We start from the raw sequence: 23,574 nt of genomic DNA, 5'->3' as shown, positions 1-23,574 counted from the left end.
TGGGCTTAACCCATTGATAGGAATTCGATTCTTCATTTTATAAAAATTTAAAATTATTAGGATTAGGATTTGTACGGTAAACGTCGCTTCACTTTTTTAATCAAAGACGAGATAAAACTCTTCATTTATTAATTTTTCTTTTAAATTTCATTTTAGTTTATATATATATTTTTTACTTTTCTATTTTTAAGTTGATAGTTTTAAAATGAAAATAATAATTTTTAAATTTATCATTTTGTTAATTATAATAAATAGATTTTAAATTATAATAACATATTCACTTATTTGACTTAACGGACCCAATGGACCCATAAAAGGAAGTAATGTACTCTATTTAACGGGCGTAATGGGTGGCTCATGACCAAACCAAGAAGCCTAGGGCATTTGTTTTTTATCCTCTTCGTTCTTGTTGCTCGACCGACAATATTCTCCCACGTCACTAGTATGCTCGACCCTAACCATATTCCCTATACCACCTGATCCTATCTCAGCACACATTCAAAAGCGCGGGAAAGTTCGCATCTCGATTGGCGCCACAAGAGCCCTAATCGGCCAATTTTCTACTAGTAACATTTTACTTTCCCCTGGACTATCTTCGCCTTCTCATATCTCACGCAAAAATCTTATTAGGTTTTATCATTCTTACAAAATTTCGTCAGATCTGATTCCTTCATCACCGAAAACCCTAGCCTCTACTGGTTTCTTCCCAAACCCCCAATTGAAAACCCTAACTCCCTGAGAAAAAAATGGACATGGAGGGCTTATCAGGAATTTGCGCCAGTCTCGGCATCCTCGAAGAAGACCAGATAACGAAACAGACTGTATACACAAAGGGCGAGCACTGTTTAGGTAGTCATTTTCCGTTATTAAAGTAAATTTTTGTTCAGCGAATATAAATTGGCTTAACTAGTCTTGTTTCAAATAACTTACTCGCAGATGCTTTGAAGGATTTACTGAGGTTTTTAAGGCGGGATGATCCACAAACGCGAGAAGTATTTAAGCAAGTTTGCAGATGGAATATTGCTTCAAAAAACTTGATTCCAATAATTGAACATTGGCAACACGATCGGAATTTGGTGTTAAATGCAGGTAGGTAAAAGATTTGATTTAGTGTTCTAAAAAAATTGTATAAATGCTAAATTGGTGAGTATTGACGTCCTTTTTAAAAAAAAAATTGCAGTGAAAGTTTTAGTTTTCCTTTCAATGCCTATCGAGCCTTCCTCCAGTGATATTCCTCAGCAGATAGAGTATCTCTGGAATATCAAGTTTTCTCTTACGAGCAGTGATGCTGTTGCAGTTATAGTTTCCCTTCTTGAAGGTCCACTTGAGAATTTGGAATGGTAAGCAAGAAAATTTCTTCTTTTTTACCAACGGGCTCTTTCGTTGCTTACTTAAGTTAATGTGCAGGAAAAAGGAAGATTAGTTAGATGTTTATTGGCTAAAAAATCGGATGTTGTATGAAAGCCAGCCTAAATATGGTTTAAAAAAAAAAAGAATGAGTTTAACTGTCTATGAAACATTCAGAAACAAGGTTCTAGCTAAGCTTGTTAGATGTTGTGAAGCAGGACGTTCATCTTTCATGTACATGTAAAGCAGTTGTGTCATTATATTCCCTGTTATTTGTTGTGTTGATATCACCTTTAATGGTTAACCCTTTCAATTTCAGTGAATTATTCACAGAGGACGACTGGAAATTGGTCCAGCTGGTTGTCACCTTATTTCGCAACATTCTTGCCATCCAAGATATTTCATCCCTACAAAAGGCTGGCCATTTTTTATCATTGAGAGACAGGTTTCTTGAGCTTTTGTTCCGTGAGAATGTAATGGACTTAATGATAGTTCTAACTCAGCAGATTGGTGGTTCTCGAGGCTATCTTCATCAGGATAACTTGCTTCTATTAGAAACTTTTCATCACATATTTATGGGTCAAGAACCAGAGTTGCTTTCCAAAGCTTATTTGAAGGGTTCTGAGGTTTGTTTTCCTTTATTCTCGTATAATTTCATCTGATTATTCAGTAGATTAATGCAATCCACATTTCCACATGCTTACTTGTTTCTAGTGAACTCTGTATTATAGGGGGGCGGAGATACCAAGGCTTGTATTGATGATCTCAAGTCTATCATGGAAGAGGAAGTAAAGAAAAGAAGGATTTCAAGACTCCACCTTACTGGCCGTCATTCACAGTTTAGTGGAACATTTACACGGCTTACTATGGTATGTCGTATTATTGTCATTGATGTCATTGATACTTTGCAGGAGTTGCATCAATAAATTTAATAACTAATCATGTTTTGTCTGACAGGGTGGTTCTACAGCAGTGTACAAGGGAAACCCTAATTATGCTTCTCAAACTGCTCTGCTTAAATCTCATAAAAGCCATGGGATTTCAACTCAAAAAAATGCAAAGAGACATGGACAACTACCTTTAACGAGGAAAAATATTCTGGGATTGCTTCATGATTTTGTGAACCAGTTTCTTTCAGGAGGGTACAATGGTATACACTTTGGAATGAAAATGCCAGCTTGTTTTTATGTCATCCCACCCCCAGCTCCTCGTTTATTTTTGGTTCTTTCCCTTATCCTCCATCTATCTGCTGATACTTAAATACAAACTCAATGCATGCCAGTATTGATGAAATCTATTCGTGAGGATATTGAGAAGGAACATCACGCAATTCAGAAGGGTGACATCATTGTTTTCTTTAAGGTTGCAGAGTTTGTTACTTCTTTTCAATATCACAAGTTTTTGAACTCAAAGGTGAGGAATACTCTAATTTCTACTTGTTTTCTTGTAGACACCCTGCACCCACACGGACAAACTTGTTGAAATGGGTAGAAGATGCGTGTTTACATCTGTGAATTGTCTTTTACAAGTTAATCATCTTAGGTTGTTATGTTATTGATGCGTGGAGCTTTAAACTCATCATTATCTAAAGCTGTTAATTGCATATTTTTGTTGCCTCTTACATGGCTGTATAAAAAGTTATGGTAAATCTTTAAGTATTGGGATGTGTTGGTGAATCAAATACCTTAAAACTAACTTCCATACTTCTTAAAATGTGTCAAATTGGAAGGACTTGAGATTAGAATATTATAGTTTAATGTTTTCAGCTTGTGATTCAGATTTAAAATTTATGTTAGCAATAATTCCAAATTGAGGTATGTTGGGAATAACACAAAGTCTTGTTGTTTCTCCATTCCCCAATAAGGAACACATGAGTTGTTTCCTTTACCATCCTCACCTTCCCAGAAATTTGCCCCATCTTTTTTCCCCTTCAATATCCAAACACACTGTTAAAATTTTAGTTTTACAGGAGCAGCAGCACTAGAGAACGATGTTTTTTTTTTTTTGTAAACTACTGACTGGGGAGTTTGCATAATTTTTTTGTGTTCATAGAAGGTCCAAGTGCAACAAATAAAAAAAAGCAATGAGAATTATTTACTAGACCTTTCAGGTCCTCTTTGTTTGCATGATTTTGACCTTAGTTTGAGACCCACATAAAGACGAAAACTGATATTTTTCATTTCAGGTTATGGTAAGTTCTTGTTAATGGATGGTTAGCATGTTGTGTCCATAAAGGACACAACTAACTATAAATAAATGGTGCCAAGAAAGACTACCTTGACTCTGAAGTTTACACGTGAAGGTTCAGTTCTTGATGCACACTTTTGATAGCTTATATTTTGTACCTATTGATGCATACTTGTTTGCTTGGTGTTGAACTTGCTCAAGCATCATGGAACATGTTATATGTAATCTCCTCATGAAACTTCGAAATTGGTTTTGTTGTAGTTTTTTTGTGCAAATAATCAAAGTTCTGGTTGAGAGCTTCTTATTGAAGAGTTAAAATTGGTTTCTGTTGTTCGGATCCAAAACCTTAATCTCTAAGAATTTAGTTGTTGTGCATTAGTTTCATTCCTTCAGTAGTAGTTTGATACTTCCTTCTTGCTGAAATAGTTAATGGCTTCATCATTGTAATCGCTTTTGTTTAATAAATGTTTGCATTGGACATGGGTGCCCTTTAACAGCCAACTGTAGAAAATTCTACATCTGAAGTTTCTGCTGATAAATGTGCTGATAGCACATGTTTCCAAGGTGACATATGTGGACCAATTGCAGCATCAATGAATGAATCAATGTTCCAACTTGTGATTTCAAGATGGCGTAATGCATTTGAAGGCTTGAAGGAAACTAATGATTACAAGTTTCTATCTGCAGCAAGTACTCTTATGAAAAATATGGTGATATTCACTTTCTTTTACCATCTATACTTCTGTATGCTTGCTTTGCCAAATTTGTTTAGTGTAGAATTGGATATTGTTTATGTTACTTAGCCTTTATGTCTTTCTCCTGTGCACTGGCTAGCTAAGATACATTGATAAATGTTTTTGCTATCTACTATACCCAAAAGGCTAAACATTGGCCTATATTATAATATTACTTGATAAAGAATCTTTCTTCTTATGTATCAATAAAAGAATGGGCACTGCACACTTTAAGGTACGGACAATTCTTCTTTTACGAGGATGATATTAAGTCATCTGTTAATATTTGAAATCAAGAAAGAACAGTTTCTTGTCATGGGATTGTAACTTACCCTTTTGAAAAGCTTTGGTTGAGTGTACTGATCTATTTACATGCTACTGCTATTAAATGGATTTCCCCCCTTTTTGTTTTCTGAATGCAGATTCGTATGTTGGATTTAGTGCTTAATTTATTTCCAGAAGATTCTAAGGAGCCTCAGACAGCTCGCATCCTTCTTTACAAGCTATTTTATGATCAGACTGACCAAGGAATGACCCAGTTCCTACTGAATCTAATCAAAAATTTCAACTATCGCAAGCAATCCAAAAGGTTTCTTCTCAATCTCAGAGAACCTAGTGTTCATATTAGCAGTTGTGTTTGAAACCATTTAAAATAACCTTGGTTTTCATTTTTCAATCTGTTCCCAATTATTTTGTATACTTGCTTTTGAGAAATACTACAACCTTCTTAGATAGAGAAGGCTTGTTACGCCCCCACCCACTCCTTTTCATTTTGCACATTTTATATACATTCATGTCTTATATATTTTTAGAGTGATCAAGTGAAAACCATATGTTCTATGGGTATGCATTGTTCTGATCTTAGATTCTTGTCTTTTCATTTTATGTATGTATAAAACTTAATTACGCTTTTACTATCTTTTGAGGACAGCTCAAAATAGAACAAATAGTGACCATCGGCTAAAATTTGTCATAGACATGAAGGAACCTTTTAACTTGCATAAATGATTTTGTTGCTTAGTCATTGTAGAAAAAATTGTCTTTCTTAGTTGCTATTCTGTCTTGCTATTGGACGCTATTTTATTTTATTTTATTTTTTATCAGTTATCTTGCAGATTTGGTAGAAATGATGCATGTAATTATGCAGCTCATGGAGAATCTTCAAGCACGTGGCTCATTAAGGGTATGTTATGCTTTAATTTTCCTCTTAGAAAGGGAAATAAAAACACTGTTTAAGTTGTAATGTAGCAGATGAGTGCAAGCCTTGGTTCCATGACCTGCTTGTGCACATGAAAAACCCACTTACTATTGTAAGAGATCTGATTGTTGTCAACCAATTTGCTAAATTTGGCTTCAGTTGTCAATGAAGAAAGTGATAATTAGAATTGCTTTCAACTTCATTTTATATGAGTTGACTTTTGATCGCTTAAAGTGGTTATCTGCTATATATGACCTTATGGATTAATTGTCTTTAAATATTTTGTAAGTGCTGAGCTACTGGGGTATTTCATATATCTGAGTCAACTGAACTCTTACTATTAACATGCAATTAATAAAGTTCTGTCTTTAGTATGAAATCTATCTTATGGAAACCATTATGTCATCTTCCTCTTTCCTTATACACTTTAATTCTATGAAAAATCCTTTAATTTTATTATGCAACTATATCTCTATCCCACATCTCTCCCCATGTGCATGCCTTTTCTTGAGTAAGATCCTGCTCTTTTGATTTTTAGACTTAACACTCACATCATGCTTCACTACCTATGGATTTCTAGTTTTGCTTTGCATCCATTTTGAAGAGCTTTCTTCTCTTTCTGTCCTTTTCTGTTGTTACTTGTATTGTGCACTGAAATGTAAATTTCATGATTAAGGTTTCTAGAAAATCAAGGAAGGGGAAGACGAAGAAAGCAGTTAGTGACAATGTTACCAAAAGTGAACAGTTTGAAGACTATGCTGCTGCACCAGATGGGTTTGGCTCCTCAGTTTGTGAACAATCAGCAGAATTTGTGTCAGAAAAAGGAAGCCCGGTGAAGGTTACATCTGATTTGAAAGAAGATACTAGTAGCCCTTTCTTGGTTGATGAGCTAGGAATGTCTGGGACAAAAATAGGAAGTCATGGAGATCTGCCACAGGTTGATAATGATACACCTGGTCATGCTGATGATGATCTTTGTTGCAGCACTGATGGTTCTTCTGGCGATGAACAGCCAGTTAATGAAGTTGATTTTAAAGTTTCTACACTCATTTCAGCATTTGCAAACTGCAGCATTATTCAAAATTTATGCTGGTTACTTAAGTTTTATAGGAGCAATTCCAGTAATACAAATCACTACATTATAGGCATGTTGCAGAAGATAACTGATGACCTTGAGCTTGCTCCAATGCTTTATCAGGTCAAAACTTTGAATTGAATTTTTTATAGAGAATATGGAGAATTTCTGAATGGCAAAAACCTAACAGATGTTTAATTTTGTACAAAATTTTGCAGCTGTCACTCCTTTCAACATTCTATGACATACTGTCTGAGCAGAAATCATCTCCAAGTGAGGGCCATGCAGAGATTGTTGGCTTTGTTACTAGTTTGGTCAGAAACATGTTAAAAAAAATGAAGAACCGGCCCCTTCTTTTTATTGAAATTCTCTTCTGGAAGACACGGAGAGAATGCCATTACATTAATGCTGAATATTTATTGCATGAGTTGGGCCATTGGAAGAAAGGAAATGGAAAACAGGAGAGTATTCGAGGAAATGGAGAAGTTGAGTCCTTGCAGGCCAGTGAATGGGTTCACAGAAGCATAGCGGATGCACTGGGTGACGATGAAGCTGATGTTATGATCTCTCATGACCTAGGATGTCAGAAGTAAGAGATGCTCGCAATTTAATTCATTTGGCTTACATATATCAGCTTAATAGTGGAAGAGTCAAGATTTCAACTAGCATTTGATATCAACTCGTTTTAAGGCTTTAGGTTATTTTATCTGTGGTCTGGGCCATGGCTTTTCATATTTTATTATAATTTCATTTTATAAGAATGCTTCGATATTTCAATTATAATCAGAATGTTGAATCAAAATGCCATTATTTATTCTTTTTTAGAAATGAAGGGTATAGCATCTCAACAAACTATAAGCCTTGGCCACATTTTCTGAATTGAGATGATTGACTGAGAAACTGCTTAATTGGTGTATCTGGCTTGTACAGTGGGGAAAATTCCATGGAAAATGAATCTGGAAAGATTTATGAAAGAAAGAGAAGACTTGTACTAAATGATGACATGGAGACAAAAGTCAAGGATCTGTATGAGAAGTAAGTTTGTTTTGATCCACTTGTCTCTCTCAAAAGCATTTTTCACTTATATCATTCCCTTTTTTTTTCCAAAAATATGATGCATCCACTTGCCAACATTAAAAAAAAAAAAAATGCAAAAGCTTGTGATCTTGGTTGATGATTGGGATTCTCATTGGTGAACGAATTAAATGTTTGCTCTTGGCTTATCTTAGCATGAATTCTTCTTATATCCCTTCAGAAGTTTCTGAAGTTAGTAAGCACTTTTTTCTGCTTGGAAATATGTTGTTGCAGGTTCAAAGATTATCCAAACTGTAGCCGTCTTATTGTGGAATCCCTAGATCCTGATGGTGGAATTTCACCTGCTCAAGTGTCTAACAAACTTAAACAGCTAGGACTTAAAGTTGCTTCAAGGAAAAGGATACGGGATGCTGGTAGAACTTTCCATGCTGGTTCTGATCTACAAGGGGGTGAAAGCACTCTTCACAATTCAAATGATTTAGAAGAAAGTTCACAAAGGCGACCTTTGTAAGTATTTTTCTGTTATCTATCTTACTTGTTATAGTCAACATAGTCTTTTAAGAGTTTCAGTGAAACAACTCTTGGTGCAAAAATGTGGCATTGTGCTCTTGAAGTTGTAGCTTTGAACATGCAAGGAATGAATGGCATGAATCTTAAACAGGTTGTTATATAGATGTTCATGTTAATGTGCTATTGTTCTTGACAGGAACTCCAGAAAAAGAGTCCGTGCCTTTAGCAAGGATCAGGAGGCAATGATTAAAGATTTGTTTGAGCAGTAAGTGTCAGTTTATCAGTCTTCCTCATTCATTCTTGTTTTCAATTGGAGTAAATTAATTTGTTATGGTATAGTATTGATTCTAATTTCCACTAGAATTCATTCTACCATGGCAAGAAATCTATAGATGCCTGAAGGACTAACATTAAATACTATTGAATGCCTCTATTACATTCGTTATAAGGAAATAGTAATTTAACCTTCTATGCAGGTTTAAGGACCATAGGAGGTGTAGTTACATGATTGCAAATGCACTGGATGCTCAAAAAGTGTTTACTGCTGCACAAGTTTCACGCAAACTCAAGCAACTTGGCTTACGCATTCCTCGGCAGAAAAGGTCTGAAGATAACATGCATTTGAGGGATGAGGAACTAAAGGACTTATCTGGAGATGAAACACCTGACTCTGACAATGAGACATTGCTATCATTTAGGAAAAGGTAGTACACATTTAACTGTTTATCAGTTATTCAGATTTCTTGTGCATTAATTTTTAAATTTCCATGGCCCCCATTGTTGTATGAACTTTTGTCAAATTCCTATTAGCGTGCTTTGAATGTTCTCTCTGGTATTTGGTTTGAAGCTACCTCAGAGATGAATGGGACTATTTGTTTATCAACATTGGTTATCCTTCAGCACTAACAAACTCAGCATAATCCTAGCCTTCAAAAAATTTTTGGATTGGATACAAAATTTCCGGTTTAATACTTAATATTATTTCTGGTGCTGTTTCTTTGCTGCTAATGCTAGCACATAATAGTTGTCTTTATGCCAAAGATTCTTTTCTATATGAAAAACTAACCAGGGCAATTCCATCAATCTGAAAATGGATTTCAAAAGTGAATCTGATTTTCTTATTGCAAGTGAGGTTAATAGTATTACTTATCTTCTGGTGTTATATTGGAAGAAACCTTTTTGTGTTATGAAGTCATTTAACATTTAAAAGAGAGCTATTAACATTTATTTTCACCTTCAAACTTTTGATTGTTCAATCAAGAGTTTCCAGAACAGGATGTGGAAGGAAAAATATCAGGTGATACTGATGATGAAACCCTTAGCTTCATTCTCAAGTAACTCTGTGTGCAAGTGTCCATTTGTCTGTCTGTCTGTCTCACAAACTTTCACACACAAACTCGATCATGCATACAGGCATGTTCAGGCACTCACAGTAAAAAGGAAAGTAACATAGAACTCTGGATCTTGATTGTCTAATAATTTGGACCTTCAGAGTCCCTCTCTTGCTCCCCGTCGCTAATATTGTTTAGCAATAAAACCTTCTGTTTTCATGCAACAATGCTTTTAAAGTAAGCATGTTATGACCTTTTTCCTTAAATGCTATAGGCATGGAACAATCTGTTGGTTTGTTAATTCTGCGTTTCTCTTTCATTTTCAAGCGGCTCCATGTTTTCTTCTAGGTTGCACAGAAGAATGTTCATTACATACTAAGCAACACTATATATTTCAAGAAATGTTTACACTACTTTAATTATTTTCTCTTCTCTCAATAATTTTATATTTTAATCATAGGAAAACTGGAAAGCTCCCTTTGAAGTCAAAGAATGAGAAGCTAGCAACAACAACTAGTGGGCAGAGGATTGCCAAAATCTCTGGAGCTATAGCTGCAAATGATGTGACTGAAAGGTACGCCATCCAACTTATTGAGAATGCATCTTTAAAATTGCAACTTCGTCTACTGTATAATTATACAGCTTGTATAATATATCCTGAAAAGTGACTTTTTCTGGCTACTTAACATGTGTGCAAATACTCAAGAAATATTTTAGGGCTCTGCTTTTGCTGATGTATCTATTTGGATAGCTTTCATCTGCTTAGCATAAACTGATCTAAATTAGAGTTTAACCTTTAATTTTTTGTGTAGGGTTGGAAGTAACCAGTTAACTGAAATGGATGTCTTGTTTCACCATGATAGCAGGGAAGTCACTTCAGAAGCTGTAAAGCTGTCACATGTATCACCTGGGAATGCTGAGGGTGATTTGGCACATCAGCAAGCAGAAGATGAGTTGGCTGACTCGTGGGATGATGTACCATCTGGTTCATTTGTGGAAAGTACCATAAATAGAAGGGCATGGAGGATGGTAATTGATCCTGAGGATGATGATTAGATCAGAAGCATATTTAGGTTTTTTTCTCCTTTATCTCATGTTACTTTGCCGTTCTACTGTGTTATCATAGTTATTAGCTTAATCCTGTTTAAATCCGCAGTTTTAGCTCTCAGAGAATTTTGCATTTGCAAATCCAGTCTGGCCATCATGGCTTGTGTAGCAACGCAGGAATTATTTGAACCTGTTAATGATTTTGGATGGTATTAGATCCATATTTGTTGATTTCCTTGTCAAATTACATGAATCTTATTTTCTAGTTCCTGTTTAGCAGAGTGAAGCATGACAGAAATAGGCTCGATCTAGTTTCTTCATGCTCATTATATCTGGATTTCTGCTCTCTCAATCTTAGGAAGTTCCTTAAATTCTACAAAATATTAAAACTCCTATTCAGGTGCCATTTTTTGTGCTATCATGTTTTTGATCGTTCTTTTGTCCTAACTTCAACAAACCTGATATACACCACCTGTTTCTTTTTCCATTCTTTCTTTGACACCGTTACTGATCTTTGTTCCTACTTATGTTGCCAGGGGCAGCTCAACATCTGGCATTGTCTGTGGACCATGTGCATTCTCTTTGCTGGTAAATTGGAAAGCGTTAGATGCTCTAAAGCCTAGCCTAGTGTTTTAAGGTATAGGAAATATTTCCGTTTGGTTTATGCTTGGGAATAAAGTACAGTACTAAGCAGGGGATTGGTAGATGGCTGATGCATAGAATTGATTATTTTGTTTTTGAAGACTTTTTTCTTTTTTTTTGTATATAGGAAATGAATTCTGAATGTCTCGTTAACAAGGATGCGGGTCTGCGGTCGGCGCGTCTGTTGATATTTTCTAAAGCTTAAAACAAGTTCTTGATGATACACAGACACGTAGACACGTGGTATATAATCTTCCTCTTGACCTGACTGGCAAATTTGATGAGGACCGAATGGTGGAGGTTTTAGTAGATTTTAGATTATGGCATGCATGGACACAAAACTCTTGTACTTTACTTCCCTCTTTCATGCGACTGAAAAAAAAAATCCTTATTGGAGTAATTGAAAAATAAAGGCTAAAACGAAGAGGATAAAACAAAAGGGTCTCTGGTTACTGGTTTTATATTAGCTCTTGGTTTAGGATCAGGCCTCAGAGTGAACCAGTCATGCTTATAGTGAGTAAATCCCAATTGTTATTGCGAATTGTGATTAAAAACTTGGAAAAGAAAAAAAAAAAAAAAAAAGAAAGGAATAAAATAAGGGTGTATATAGATTTAATGTCCCCTGCTACCTCGGCTCACTCCTCTGAGGTTGCTTTTATTCCCCGAAAATCTTTTTGACATATGTTTTAATGTGCGGCAAAAGAAATAAAGAATTAGGCTCAAAGTAAATTTTGATGAAACTAGACATCCATTCTCACTCAGAATTGAAAATAAAAAAAATAACATGGAACTAATGAATAAAATGCAAGCAATAGCTACGAGAAGTATTTTCAAGCATATGACCAGAATCTTCCTGATTTGCTATCAAAGTAAAATGCACGCCACTATGCATAACTAGTAGCAGACTAATTTAATCATTAAGTACTGTAGTTTTCCAGTAACCCAAAAAAGAAAAAAAAAATACTAAACTAATACAGGCGAATTAATTATTAAGTTTTATCAATATGTAACTTCCTCACCCTTTGTTAGTAATATTAATTATCAATCCCCTAACTAACAAGGTTGACTTACAGGTTTTCCGGAATATTAAGAAGGTTAAGAAAAGTACAAGTATTTGAAATTGAAATTTCGCTTATTAGTTTATGCTATTATTTTAAAATATGAGATTCAATAAATTTAAATTTTTATTTAAAAAAAAATTATAATTTATTTTAATATAAAATAGATTGTAAATTTAAATTTTAAATCTTAATTTTTTTTTTCTCTAAAAAAGATTACAATTTTTTTTTAATGTATGTAAAGGGATTTTTTGTTAAAGTGAAAGAGTGTTACAACTAAGTAAAACAGGATGTGTCAAGAGTTGACGGAAAAAAAATTGAAGTAGATCTTAAAGTATTGAGTGCAGTGATAGGTGATGATAGATGGTAAAATAAGACTTATTCAAGAAGAGAATAAAGCTGAGAAAAAGATTTAAGAAGAGAAAATTACAAAGAGAATTTGAGAGAAATTTGTGAAAAATCTGACAAAGTCCAAAGTCTCCCATAAATTGTGAAAACTCATATTTATAGATTTCAAAAATAAGAGTTACATATTAAGTAATGAATAAGAATAATGGTGAATAATGTGAGAATTAGCTAAAGGTGTTAATGTCTAAATTAACGGGAGTTTAATTAAGTTTTGGTGATTGGTATAGTAAACATAGAAATTCATCATCTATTTTAAAAGAAAAGGAGAAGTACTCATTTAAAAAAATTGTTCAAAGGAATCCTCTTAACTATTATCATATTTGATTCACCAAGTCAAACTTTTTAAAACATCCTAATAATAGAATTAATCCAAAAATATTGTCATATTCCATAGTTATTTTCACTTTTTCATTAAGAGAAGTAACATTCGATGAAACATTTTTTGTAGAATAACTCTTAATAAAGCAACATTTAATAAAAGAGGTTTTGATAAAAGTGTTAATAATGTTTCTTGAGAAAATTATTTCGAAAATAATTATTCTATAAAAGTGTTTCATGAAAGAATTGTTATTTGAATAATTCCTTCGTGCATAGTTGTTATGTTAAAATATTGTTCCATAAATAATTGTTTCATAAAGTAACTTCAGTTGAAACAATTTTTTCACTTGTTTTAACTTATCATTCATTTTAATAATTTTAGAAAAATTTATAAAAATAAAATTTTAATAACTAAAATCAAGTATTTACAATATAAAAAAAATTTTAATATGAAAATAAAGGAAGCGATTGTATTTTATTAGAATTTGAACCTCAACCTTTTAAATCTTATCTTCTAAAGTAAAATCAATTAAGTTAAATTTCGGATTTAAACTACATCAATCTTTGAAAAATAAAAGAAAAAACTAATTAGACCGACTTAGATTTAAAAAATGTTCTTGACGTTCATTTGCATAACCTTGTGATTGGTATTGCTGGTATAGAATATGATCAGATAGGACTGAAAAACATTAAATGAATTGTTTTCTTCTTATGAAATAGCAAAGTAAACTTCAATACAGCTTGATTGAAACCGGTCTTGCCAGAGCCCTGAGCTCTAATTTCTGAAAGTTCAAACACAATACTCGGACTTGATCATCATGAGAATGTAACTTGTGATGTCCCTTCTTCTTTCAACCTTGTTTATTGGATTTCTGCTTGAAGAACATCTGACACTCGGGTCCAACATATTGGTAGGGGAAGTTAATGCTACAAGGTGCAGAGAGAATGAGAGACAGCCGCTCCTAATCTTCAAACAAAGCCTGGTGGATGACTCTGACATTCTCTCTTCATGGGGAAATGGAGATGACAAAAGAAATTGCTGCAAATGGAGAGGGGTTGTTTGCAGCAACAGAACTGGTCATATCCTAATGCTGAATCTTCAACCTACAGATGGATATCTAGGAGGTACGATTAGTCCTTCATTGCTTAACTTGTCCCATTTGAATTATCTGGATCTTAGTTTCAATAATTTTAATGGAAACACCATTCCTGAGTTCATTGGTTCTCTCAGAAACTTGAGATACCTCGATCTTTCCTATGCTTGTTTCAGTGGACCAATTCCTTATCAGTTTGGAAACCTTTCCAGGCTGCAATCACTTGAACTCCGTAGAAATGATTTGTACAGTAGCTCAAATCTTGAGCGGCTCTCCCATCTGTCTTCTTTGAAAAAACTTGACCTCAGTTTGAGTAACCTTAGCAAGTCCAATGATTGGGTTCAGGTAGTCAACAAGCTTCCTTTCCTTGAAAGCTTGAGTTTGGAATCTTGTAATCTTCCAAATACCATCTGCCCATCTCTTTCTCTTATCAATTCCTCAACAACTCTGACTAGTCTCGAGCTTTTTGGTAACAATCTCACTTCTTCTGTCATATACCCATGGTTGTTTAATGTTAGCAGCAATCTTGTTTTATCTTGATCTCTCATTGAACCAGTTGAAAGGTTCAATTCCCGAAGCTTTTGGAAAATGAATGCTCGCAAACAACTCAGCCTCTTCAGCAATCAGCTTGAAGGTGGGATTCCTAAATCTTTCAGGAATATGTGTAGTTTGCAATTACTACTTCTACATCATAACCATCTCAGCGGAGACTTTTCTGAATATACCAAAAATCTAAATGGATGCACAGAGAATTCACTGGAGATTTTGGTTTTAGATAATAATCAAATCACTGGGTTAATACCTGATCAAATCGCAACATTCTCTTCGTTAACAGACTTATCACTTGGAAACAATCGGTTTAAATGGGACTATAAGTGAAAGCATTGCTCACCTTTCTAAGCTTCAGATTTTGGACCTTCAAGGGAATTTTCTCAATGGTGTGATCTTAGAAATTCGTTTCTCCAATCTCTCCAACCTGCAGACCTTAGACTTATCTTATAATTCTTTGTCTTTGGAATTCAGCAACAATTGGATTCCTCCTTTCCAACTAAGTTTCATTCGTCTAGGCTCTTGCAAGTCAGGACCTCGTTTCCCAAAATGGATTCAGTCTCAAAAAATTTTGCTGAGCTTGACATTTCGGCTGCTGGAATTTCAGATTCTATTCCCCTCTGGTTCTGGGACCTATCACCTTCAATACGTTACTTGAATATCTCTTACAACCAGATCAGTGGTATTCTTCCAGATTTGTCACTAAAGTTTGTTGGTTTCCCAGGTTTAGATTTAAGGTCTAATCTTTTAGAGGGTCAATTGCCACTGTTCCCTTCTAATTTAACCTCCTTAAATCTTTCCAAAAATAGGTTTCTGGGATCAATTTCTTCCTCTGCAGAATTACAGGTGGAGCTTTGCAATTGCTTGACCTCTCAGAAAACCAGTTATCTGGTATAGTACCCAATTGTTTTCAACAATGGCCATCTCTACAGGTCTTGAATTTAGCTAACAACAACTTTTCAGGTCGAATTCCAAGCTCCATTGGATCTCTAGTTTCACTTGTAATGTTCAATTTACATAACAATAGCTTCTCAGGGGAATTGCCTTCCTCGTTAAATAGTTGTAGAGGGTTGAAATTTGTGGATCTAAGTGATAACATATTATCCGGAGAAATACCAACATGGATTGGACAGAGCCTAACATCATTGGTTTTTCTGAGCCTCCACGCCAATATATTCAATGGAAGCATTCCCTACCACCTTTGTGACTTGGCAAGTATTCAAATCCTGGATCTCTCCCGAAACAAACTCTCTGGCACCATTCCACAATGCCTAAATAGTTTTACTTCCATGGTTCAAAATGGAAATTTAAGTACAATGATTCAGCAGAATTATGTACATGGTGATCCTCAGTTTGGAGATATAGGACCCTATATTGACAAAGCATTGCTTGTTTGGAAAGGAAGGGAGTACGAGTATACAAAAAATCTCGGATTGTTAATAGTCATTGATCTCTCAAGTAATGAATTGTCAGGAGAGATTCCTGGAGAAATAACGAGTCTTTCAGGTTTGGTGTCATTGAACATATCAAGGAACATCTTGACTGGTATAATCCCTGAAAAGATTGGCCAATTGAGACTGTTAGAAGTGCTAGATTTTTCCAGAAACCGACTTTCAGGCGAAATTCCAACTAGCATGGAAGAGTTGACATTTCTGAGTCACTTGGACCTGTCTTACAATAATTTGTCAGGGTAAATTCCATTGAGCACTCAATTACAAAACTTTGATGCCTCAGCATTTTCCAATAACCTAGCACTATGTGGACCTCCAGTTTCGTCAAGTTGCTCAGCGGCTGGAACACCTCAACTTCAACCGGGAAACATTAATCAAGAAGATGAAGATGCATTTAGAAATTGGTTTTTAGCTGGTATGGGAGTTGGATTTGCAGTAAGTTTTTGGGAACTCTGTGGTGCTTTACCGTTGAAGCATTCGTGCAGACATGCGTACTTCCATTTCTTGGACAAGTTGATGGGTTGGCTTAACCTTAGCTTTCGAGCGCAACAGGCAAAATAGAAGAGGAAAAATCAGATCCAGGAGCTACCTAACACTTTTTCAATAATGTCTGCAAGGTAAAAAAATGTTCATGAAAATCCTTTTCTTTGGTGTTCTTTTTGTGTTCTCTCCTCAGATGCACGTCTGAGCAGAAAGTATTTTAAAGTCTGTTGTTTTGCTTTGACATGCCTTTACACAAGGACCTACAATGATACCGGTGTATTTCATTCTTCTGTTTTCCGGTGTTGTTAGATGCTTTTTCATGTTTAAGATTGGAGCGAGGTGTGCATGACAATGTACAAACAACAAAATCCAATTGAATTTAATCGAGTCTAATTCTTTGTTATTAGATTAATATTAAGTGATTTGGCTTCATTACTCTCTTCATGATTTCTGAAATATCTCCCAGGTATTTTAAAAATTGAAAGAATTCTCTGTAGTCACTCTCTGGCAATCAGATCAGTTAAACAAATATTGTCGGATATCGTTTTCCAAAAAGAGAGGAGAAAAGAAAGACAGTAAACGAAAGGAAGTCTTGACCGCAACTGCATGTAACCATTGATGATGTTACAGCGTACGCTTCCTTGCAAGTTCATCCTTTCTTTGGCTTTCCTTGCAGTTTGCAAACACTTGATAGTTAATTATCATCCAAGAATTCTTCACATATATGGGTAAAAATATTCTTGGAATACTTTAAAGCATACAGGATAAAATTATCAACTTCCACTTTTGATACAGTTGACATTTATTGATAAATAGTATTCCATGAACCTTAAAAGATGCTACTATGCAGTGGCCTTTGTCTCTGTGCGTAAGAGAGAGAGAGAGAGCAAACTTTACAACGAATGACAAATACATTATGGTACAAACAATTCAATGAATTACATCACTCCTGACATCATCTCTTCCAAACATTGACATGCTCAAACATGCACGCAAATATGGAAACAGTCTTGTCGACTCTACCTCTATTAGGCTTCACTTCATTTACCTGAAACTGGCAAACCATTGAGGCATTGAGACGGCAAATCATAAAAGTGTCTTCACGATATGGAAGTTACTCGAACCGAGTTATCAGCTGATCCAGTCAAGAAAATGGGCAAGGTTGGATGCCAATCTACGGTTGTTATAGCTGCACTGTGCGGAAGAGTTCTCAACCCCTTTGAATGGCCTTGCACCTGATCCATGAAAAAAATGAGAAAAATTATTGAAGGATTGCCAATGTTAAGGAACTAAAGAATCAATATGTCAGAATCACCGAAACGATCAGTCTTGTCACATGATAATGATTTGGTCATCAAACAGGACCATTACCTCCACAATTAAACAATTGTCCAATGACACGGACAAATTAAATTTATGTGAGGGTATGCTCATATTAGGGGGTTGGTATACAAGTGAAATTATGTGTGCCCACACGTGTCAAGGATTCACCTGATATATGGGTGCCCTTACAGAACCAGATGTTACTAATAGCTGCCTCCCATTAGCATCCAAAGCCATTTCATGTCTATAATAATTTGATGTCTCAAGGTCAGAAAACCTACAAAGTGTAATAAACCCATGTTACTAAATTCTGCTCCATTAACTCATGCAAACAGATTGAAGATGCGACCATAACCAATGAATTCAATGAAGATATCAAGGCAATAAAAATGTGGAATGCACAAACCAAAAGGAATTCTGGCAATTTCAACTCCTTTATTTTTCCTTTTATAATTTTTTTCCTTTTCTTCTCATTCTGTGCCTAACAGGTAGGATGAGGAGACCATTGCCTGGCACCTCCCTTTACATGACTATAAGAGTCTAACTGCTGACGAAGAAACATAAAGAAGAGACTAAACAAATAATCTAGAAGAATAGGCCTTTGCTTAGGTGGCCACTGTAGGGGATGCAAATGATCTGTTAAGGTGTTTCAGTCACTAAAAACAGAAATTACCTGCTAGAAGTTTTTGACCAAAGGACACGACCTTGGTTTTGCAAGCTCCATTCAAATATCTGGCATTGCAAAATCAATCTGTGAGAGTCTGCCAATCTAGCTTAAACATAAAACCATAGATTGATCAGAGATTCTAGCTTAGATTGCACACATTTGATGCTCTAAAATTAACAGAGGACTAAAACACTTACCCTTCCATCTGAGCCCAAGCTAAAAATGCTCGTCTCATCTGGCCCAAAAAGAAGTGAGCTTATTGCAGAGTCATGTGCAGGCCACCCAGTGATTTGTAGACCAGCAGACATGTCTTTGATGAGTCAAGGTGCATGCATATTACAGTCTTGGTACAAATGAAAAAATGCATAAAGGTGGGTATTCTTCTCCTTTCTTACTGATTTGTGGGCCCTTCAGCTAAAGGGCTAACCAGGAAATCAGGAAACAGGAATGACACAATAAACCGAGGCAGTTTTCTTAGAAAGAACAATAAAGTGAGGCAGTTTTCTTAGAAAGGTATTGTAGTCCTTGTAATGGGTAAAAAACTTGCGTGTTTAGTTAATATTAAAATCATGATCACTTAACTGAAAATAACACAGATACACAAAAATATGAGGCCATAAAGAAAAGGATACCAAACATATGAATCATTCCATCAGTCGCAGAAGCAGCTAAAATCTTCCCATTGTGATTGAAGCATAGGGAAGTAATTGCAGGTGGGTCTTCACCAAGAGGAAGGACTGTCTTCATTAAAGTTGAAGTCCATTAAGGCATAGATTATTTTTAAGACAACCTAATCATCATTAATAAGAAGTCTCTGTATATACAGCCACATACCATAGCTTTCCATGTTTTCATGTTCCATACAGTCAATGAAGCATACCCCAAAGATTCCATAGAATTTGAACCAAGCCTGAAAGGAGAATGACATCCAACTAATCTCATGCTCCCAAAATTTTTATGAAGAAGGGGAAAGCAAAAACACAACTATGATAATGTGCAATCAATCTTCCAATGCATTCTAAATAGTGGCTACCCAACATAATAAAATGATTTAACAACCTACCATAACTGATTGAAAACACCAAAAGAATGTGTGAATCACTGAGTTATTGACAAATAAAATGAACCACGTTATCAATGCCTATTTTTAGAAACACGAGGCTCTGCAATGATGATCTATACAGTATCTCTACTTGCAGGTCTTCTGATGCATTATATGAGATTTATATAAATTCCCCAGATAAATTCATTTTGAGTACATTCCAGAATATTTGAGCCTATGTTTCACATCTCAGTTATGCACTCATTTTCAACTGCATAGCCTGCAAGCAGGAACTAGATATTGGAAATTGTGGTACAACACATTTCAACCATAAGTTGCATTCAACTAATTCTAAATATTCCAGCCATCTTAAGGTTTGAAAAAGCCAATTAGCAAAAGAATCAGTCAATATTAGATTATCACATGTTCAATAATAATATCAACATAGATAGCTAATCAGTAGCAAGTGAATTAAAAAAATCACACAGGCTTAACCCAAGAGAAGTAACAACCTAACACCGTAACTAAATCAACCACTAGCACTATTGAGTTCCAATTCACTAACAACTATAAGCTCATCAGCAGTGTAGCTTTGCATGTTTCAGTCATGTAAGAAGGCTAAAACATGGGACAATCTTCACTAAAGAACAGAATCTAGAACATAGGCAGTTTAATGTGAAACTATAAATAAAGAAGATACCTTTGCGATGAAGCTGCAGAAACAAATATTGGTTCCACAGGGCTGCACTTTAAATCCAAGACACTGCAGGATGGAAAAATAAAATAAATAGCAAGTATAAACAAATTAATAAACCACTAAACATGGTATTCTAAGTAAGTACCTTGGAAATGCTTCAGTTGTATTCAGATCACAGACAACTCTCTTTGCATCAACATTCCATGCTTTAATGCCTCCATCAGCAGTGCCAATGAGAAGCTTTAGGAACAACAAAATTTAAAAGCAGGAATTTTTAAACCGCAACGATTGTGAAAACACCCCACTCAAACTAAATGTACAATCATTCAAGAATAATCTAGTTACATACCAAACGGTCAGATTTGCATTCCCAGTCAAGTGACATAATCTCAGCACCGCAATATATGGTTGCATTTCTAGATGCCGGAATTGATGAGTCATATGTCCATATCCTTCACCAAAAACAAAGAGAAAAGAAAGTAAACTGAAAGTCAGCAGACAATGACTTCTGAACACAATCATAAGTGTTATTGTCTTCTCAAGTGCATTCTAACCAAGGTATCTGACAGTCAATTTGTTAAAAGCCATGGCCAAAACTCAGCAGTAACCCATCTAAACTGTATTTGTCAGTAGTCAGATTATCAGGATGACCATTTTTCCCTTTTTTCCCCCTCCTTTTCTGATATTTAATGACCATTAACTATTGGGCAGGATAGACAAATTTAAAAACCTGCATGTAAGGAATGCCCAATAGAAGCAGCCGAAGGAAGCAAATTGCTCTATTGTACATATTTACAAGTTTATATCAGTTGCTTTTAAAGAGCATACCTGACAGTGCCATCCACAGATGCACTAGCTATGTTGCTCCCAGATGCAGAAAACCGGCAACGAGTAATTGGACTAGTGTGGCCCAAAAATGTTTCCTGGAAGCCAAGTAATTCTGGCAGCTTGACAAATACAATAAAACGAACAAGAAATCAAGGTGTTGTTTGAATATATCTTAATAGAGAATTTACCTGGAACTCTATGCTGACTTCAGGAAATTCTTCTTCTCCGAGCACTTCTCTTCCATTCTCTGTCAAATTACATTCAGTAATTACCTAAACCGTTAAAAGCAGAAGAAAATGAAACATTTAAATAAACCTACTGCCTTGCATCCAACCACGTTGGAAAAAAATGACAAATAAATGGTTCCCCTCTATATTTTCAGCTCAAAGCTACTTATTCAAAACCATACTTATTGACGGTATACTTTCAAAATCTTTTGCAATATGGTCATGGAGCTGCCATATTAGCCTCAAATCTAAGATGGGCAAGCTATGCAGAGAAATGTCAGTTACCAATAATGCTACCGTAGAAACCTTGAGCAGCATCATCAATTCCACTGTATGAAGCATGAAGACTTAAAGCAGAATATGAATCATGCCCAGATGAGGACTTGACATGCCCTGATATGATTTTAACAGGTTCAGTGGTAGCACATTCCTCACTCTGCTCTCTTCTACCCAAATGTGAGGTTGCAAGAGAACATATTTCTTCACTACTTGCAGATAGATGTAAATTTTCATCCTCGACGCCACTTGATGTAGCCGAACTATTAGTTGCTCTCAAGCTCCTATTATGCAGCAATACCGGTATCATAATGTGTTCAAATAGCATCATCTTTAATCATAACATGAAGCAAATACCACCATCATCTAGCAAAATCAGAAAATGCTTACCTTTTTGATTGACCTAATTGAGCCTCCTTATCCTCCAGTAAAGCCTGAAGTTGTGATAACTTGAGACTAAGATGCTTGTTGTCTCTCTTAAGACGGCTAATTGTATTCTTTTCCGAACTGATCTTCAATAGGGCAGGAAGGCGTGGGTTGGTTAAGGACATTCTTCAAAATCCCATCATTAATTGAATCACTCTAATGTCAAGGAAAAAAGTTATATCTAATGCTGTGCTTGTACTTAATATCTACTAGTACCAAAAACGCAACCACAAAGGATATCTTTAGATGCAAAACCTTTTAAGACCAATTTCATTTCGAGATGCAGAAAAGTTCCCTAATAAGTAATTCCTATGGACTCTCTGTTAATCTACACATAGTAACATACACAATTTATGTAGAGCATCTTCACAAAGAAAGCATCAATTCCAAAGGATATGAGTACCATTGAAGACCTCGCTGAAAAAGTTCCTCACAGAAAGACGGAGAGCTTCATACCATTCCTTGGAGAAGTAAACACGAAACTGAGGATCCATGTTTGGGTTCTTTAAATAAGGAATGGCTGCATAGCATGCTCAATAAAATCAGTCAACAAGAAAACAAGAGAAAACATACAAAATAAAAAAAGCCTAAACAAATGAACCCACCAAACCAAGGTGTCCAATCATAACTCTTTAGAAGCAAATCATTTCCATTCATTCCAAAAAATTCCACAACCTTATCTTTCCTCCCAGATTGCAATGCATGAACAATGTAACACCGAAGAACGGAGCCCTCCAATTTCGACAAGGTATCAAGCATCGTAGTCTCAGACCAGGAGGAAAAGCACTGCTTAAAGAAACTGAATAGACCAGCTAACTTTTCGGCCTGAAATTTAGGAATATACACCGCGAAAATTAAGTCTAATATCTTATTAACTTGAAACCCTTTACCAATATCAGTACACAACTCCGTCTCAAAAGCTTGTAATGTATTTGTAAATCCTCTGAAGACCAAAAATTCCCTCACAAGCTCTTCAGCATATTGCATATTCTCCATCTTATATTATCTGAAGAAATAAAGATAATCTTTAGCCTTAATTACTTGGTAAATCCATGGATCAACCAATAGTAATCAAATTATCATACAAAAATTACGAAAAGTGAAATTTACCCCAAGAATGAATATGAAGGATTCCAAATTCATTATCTAGGGTTTGATTTTATTATCATTCAAGATTCTAGATATGTGTAAATTGGGGATAGTTGATGGAATTTGTACCTTATAGAATTGCCGAGAAGTCGAACGTCGAAGGGGAAGGAAACGTAAGGATTGGGCCTTGAATTTTGAATATTTGTTGAAGAAAGAAAGGGATCTTTCGATTCTTCTACGGGTTTTGATGAGGGGTTTTGCTGGCGCTTACTTTTTTCTTTGTTATGCGCTTTTTCCTTTTTTGTCAAATTGCGTCGCTAACGGACACCGTAAGCCTGACTCAAGTTAGGGTACTGCTAGCATATTCACCGAATTAGATTTAGTTATTGCTAATTTCTTTATTTTCCAATTAAATTATGCCACGTCACCATAACGACCGTCTCGTTTGATGGTTTTTCCCCAGTTTCCGTAGAGTTAAGAGATTTTTTTCGGATTAAACAATACTAATAATGACATCCTGTGCCGTTGTCTG

The 23,574-nt window shown here is 35.3% G+C and overlaps 2 protein-coding genes and 1 pseudogene across 16 annotated transcripts; 2 read left to right on the top strand and 1 right to left on the bottom strand.

The window, feature by feature from the left end:
• The first annotated feature begins 343 nt into the window (after window positions 1–343).
• LOC111289456 (uncharacterized) lies at window positions 344–11,545 on the top strand. Of its 9 annotated transcripts, none has more exons than XR_016346291.1 (20): window positions 344–849; window positions 937–1,089; window positions 1,181–1,340; window positions 1,667–1,973; window positions 2,079–2,216; window positions 2,305–2,497; window positions 2,630–2,760; window positions 4,032–4,244; window positions 4,691–4,857; window positions 5,373–5,451; window positions 6,143–6,664; window positions 6,760–7,130; window positions 7,472–7,576; window positions 7,850–8,083; window positions 8,283–8,351; window positions 8,563–8,790; window positions 9,878–9,991; window positions 10,281–10,490; window positions 11,001–11,101; window positions 11,234–11,545. XR_016346291.1 is itself a non-coding variant. In XM_022880514.2 (20 exons), the coding sequence occupies exons 1-19, from the start codon at window positions 747–749 to the stop codon at window positions 11,085–11,087; spliced, it is 3,537 nt and encodes a 1,178-aa protein (XP_022736249.2). In that variant the 5' UTR covers window positions 344–746; the 3' UTR covers window positions 11,088–11,101; window positions 11,234–11,427. The 9 variants fall into 9 exon arrangements, 5 of the variants coding, with proteins under 5 accessions (XP_022736249.2, XP_022736248.2, XP_022736246.2 ...); XR_016346290.1 differs by having other exon boundaries at window positions 10,230–10,490; XR_016346292.1 differs by having other exon boundaries at window positions 10,284–10,490; window positions 11,234–11,427.
• Window positions 11,546–13,609: 2,064 nt separating this feature from the next.
• Window positions 13,610–16,694, top strand: LOC111291503 (receptor-like protein EIX1; annotated as a pseudogene).
• A 519-nt stretch (window positions 16,695–17,213) lies between these two features.
• On the bottom strand, window positions 17,214–23,361 carry LOC111291501 (uncharacterized). 7 transcript variants are annotated; one of them, XM_022883334.2, is made up of 16 exons: window positions 23,172–23,361; window positions 22,559–22,959; window positions 22,351–22,473; window positions 21,918–22,059; window positions 21,537–21,811; window positions 21,213–21,271; window positions 21,025–21,119; window positions 20,546–20,648; window positions 20,342–20,436; window positions 20,200–20,262; window positions 19,292–19,367; window positions 19,090–19,198; window positions 18,655–18,767; window positions 18,464–18,522; window positions 17,959–18,067; window positions 17,214–17,702 (listed from the first exon to the last, which is right to left on the bottom strand). In XM_022883334.2, the coding sequence occupies exons 2-16, from the start codon at window positions 22,947–22,949 to the stop codon at window positions 17,568–17,570; spliced, it is 1,947 nt and encodes a 648-aa protein (XP_022739069.2). In that variant the 5' UTR covers window positions 22,950–22,959; window positions 23,172–23,361; the 3' UTR covers window positions 17,214–17,567. The 7 variants fall into 7 exon arrangements, 5 of the variants coding, with proteins under 5 accessions (XP_022739069.2, XP_089624049.1, XP_022739074.2 ...); XR_016346294.1 differs by having other exon boundaries at window positions 17,360–17,702; window positions 18,464–18,559; window positions 21,918–22,060; window positions 22,352–22,473; XR_016346295.1 differs by lacking the exon at window positions 17,959–18,067 and having other exon boundaries at window positions 18,464–18,559; window positions 21,918–22,060; window positions 22,352–22,473.
• Window positions 23,362–23,574: the final 213 nt, after the last annotated feature.

The sequence above is a fragment of the Durio zibethinus genome, chromosome 11 (genome assembly GCF_047325235.1).
Source record: "Durio zibethinus cultivar Kanyao isolate XHJ-2024 chromosome 11, ASM4732523v1, whole genome shotgun sequence".
NCBI classification, from domain to species: Eukaryota; Viridiplantae; Streptophyta; class Magnoliopsida; order Malvales; family Malvaceae; genus Durio; species Durio zibethinus.
This window is presented reverse-complemented; position numbering and strand designations above follow the sequence as displayed.

Bases quoted from the DNA above. Each gene is read 5' to 3' on its own strand.
- LOC111289456 (XM_022880511.2), top strand. From the start codon at position 747: ATGGACATGGAGGGCTTATCAGGAATTTGCGCCAGTCTCGGCATCCTC. The intron at 8,352-8,562 runs GTAAGTGTCAGT...CCTTCTATGCAG, and splicing joins ATTAAAGATTTGTTTGAGCA to GTTTAAGGACCATAGGAGGT. The intron at 9,992-10,229 runs GTACGCCATCCA...TTTTTTGTGTAG, and splicing joins GCAAATGATGTGACTGAAAG to GGTTGGAAGTAACCAGTTAA.
- LOC111291501 (XM_022883334.2), bottom strand. From the start codon at position 22,949: ATGGAGAATATGCAATATGCTGAAGAGCTTGTGAGGGAATTTTTGGTC. The intron at 18,768-19,089 runs GTATCCTTTTCT...GACTCATCAAAG, and splicing joins TGGAATGATTCATATGTTTG to ACATGTCTGCTGGTCTACAA. The intron at 18,068-18,463 runs GTAATTTCTGTT...TACACTTTGTAG, and splicing joins TGGTCAAAAACTTCTAGCAG to GTTTTCTGACCTTGAGACAT.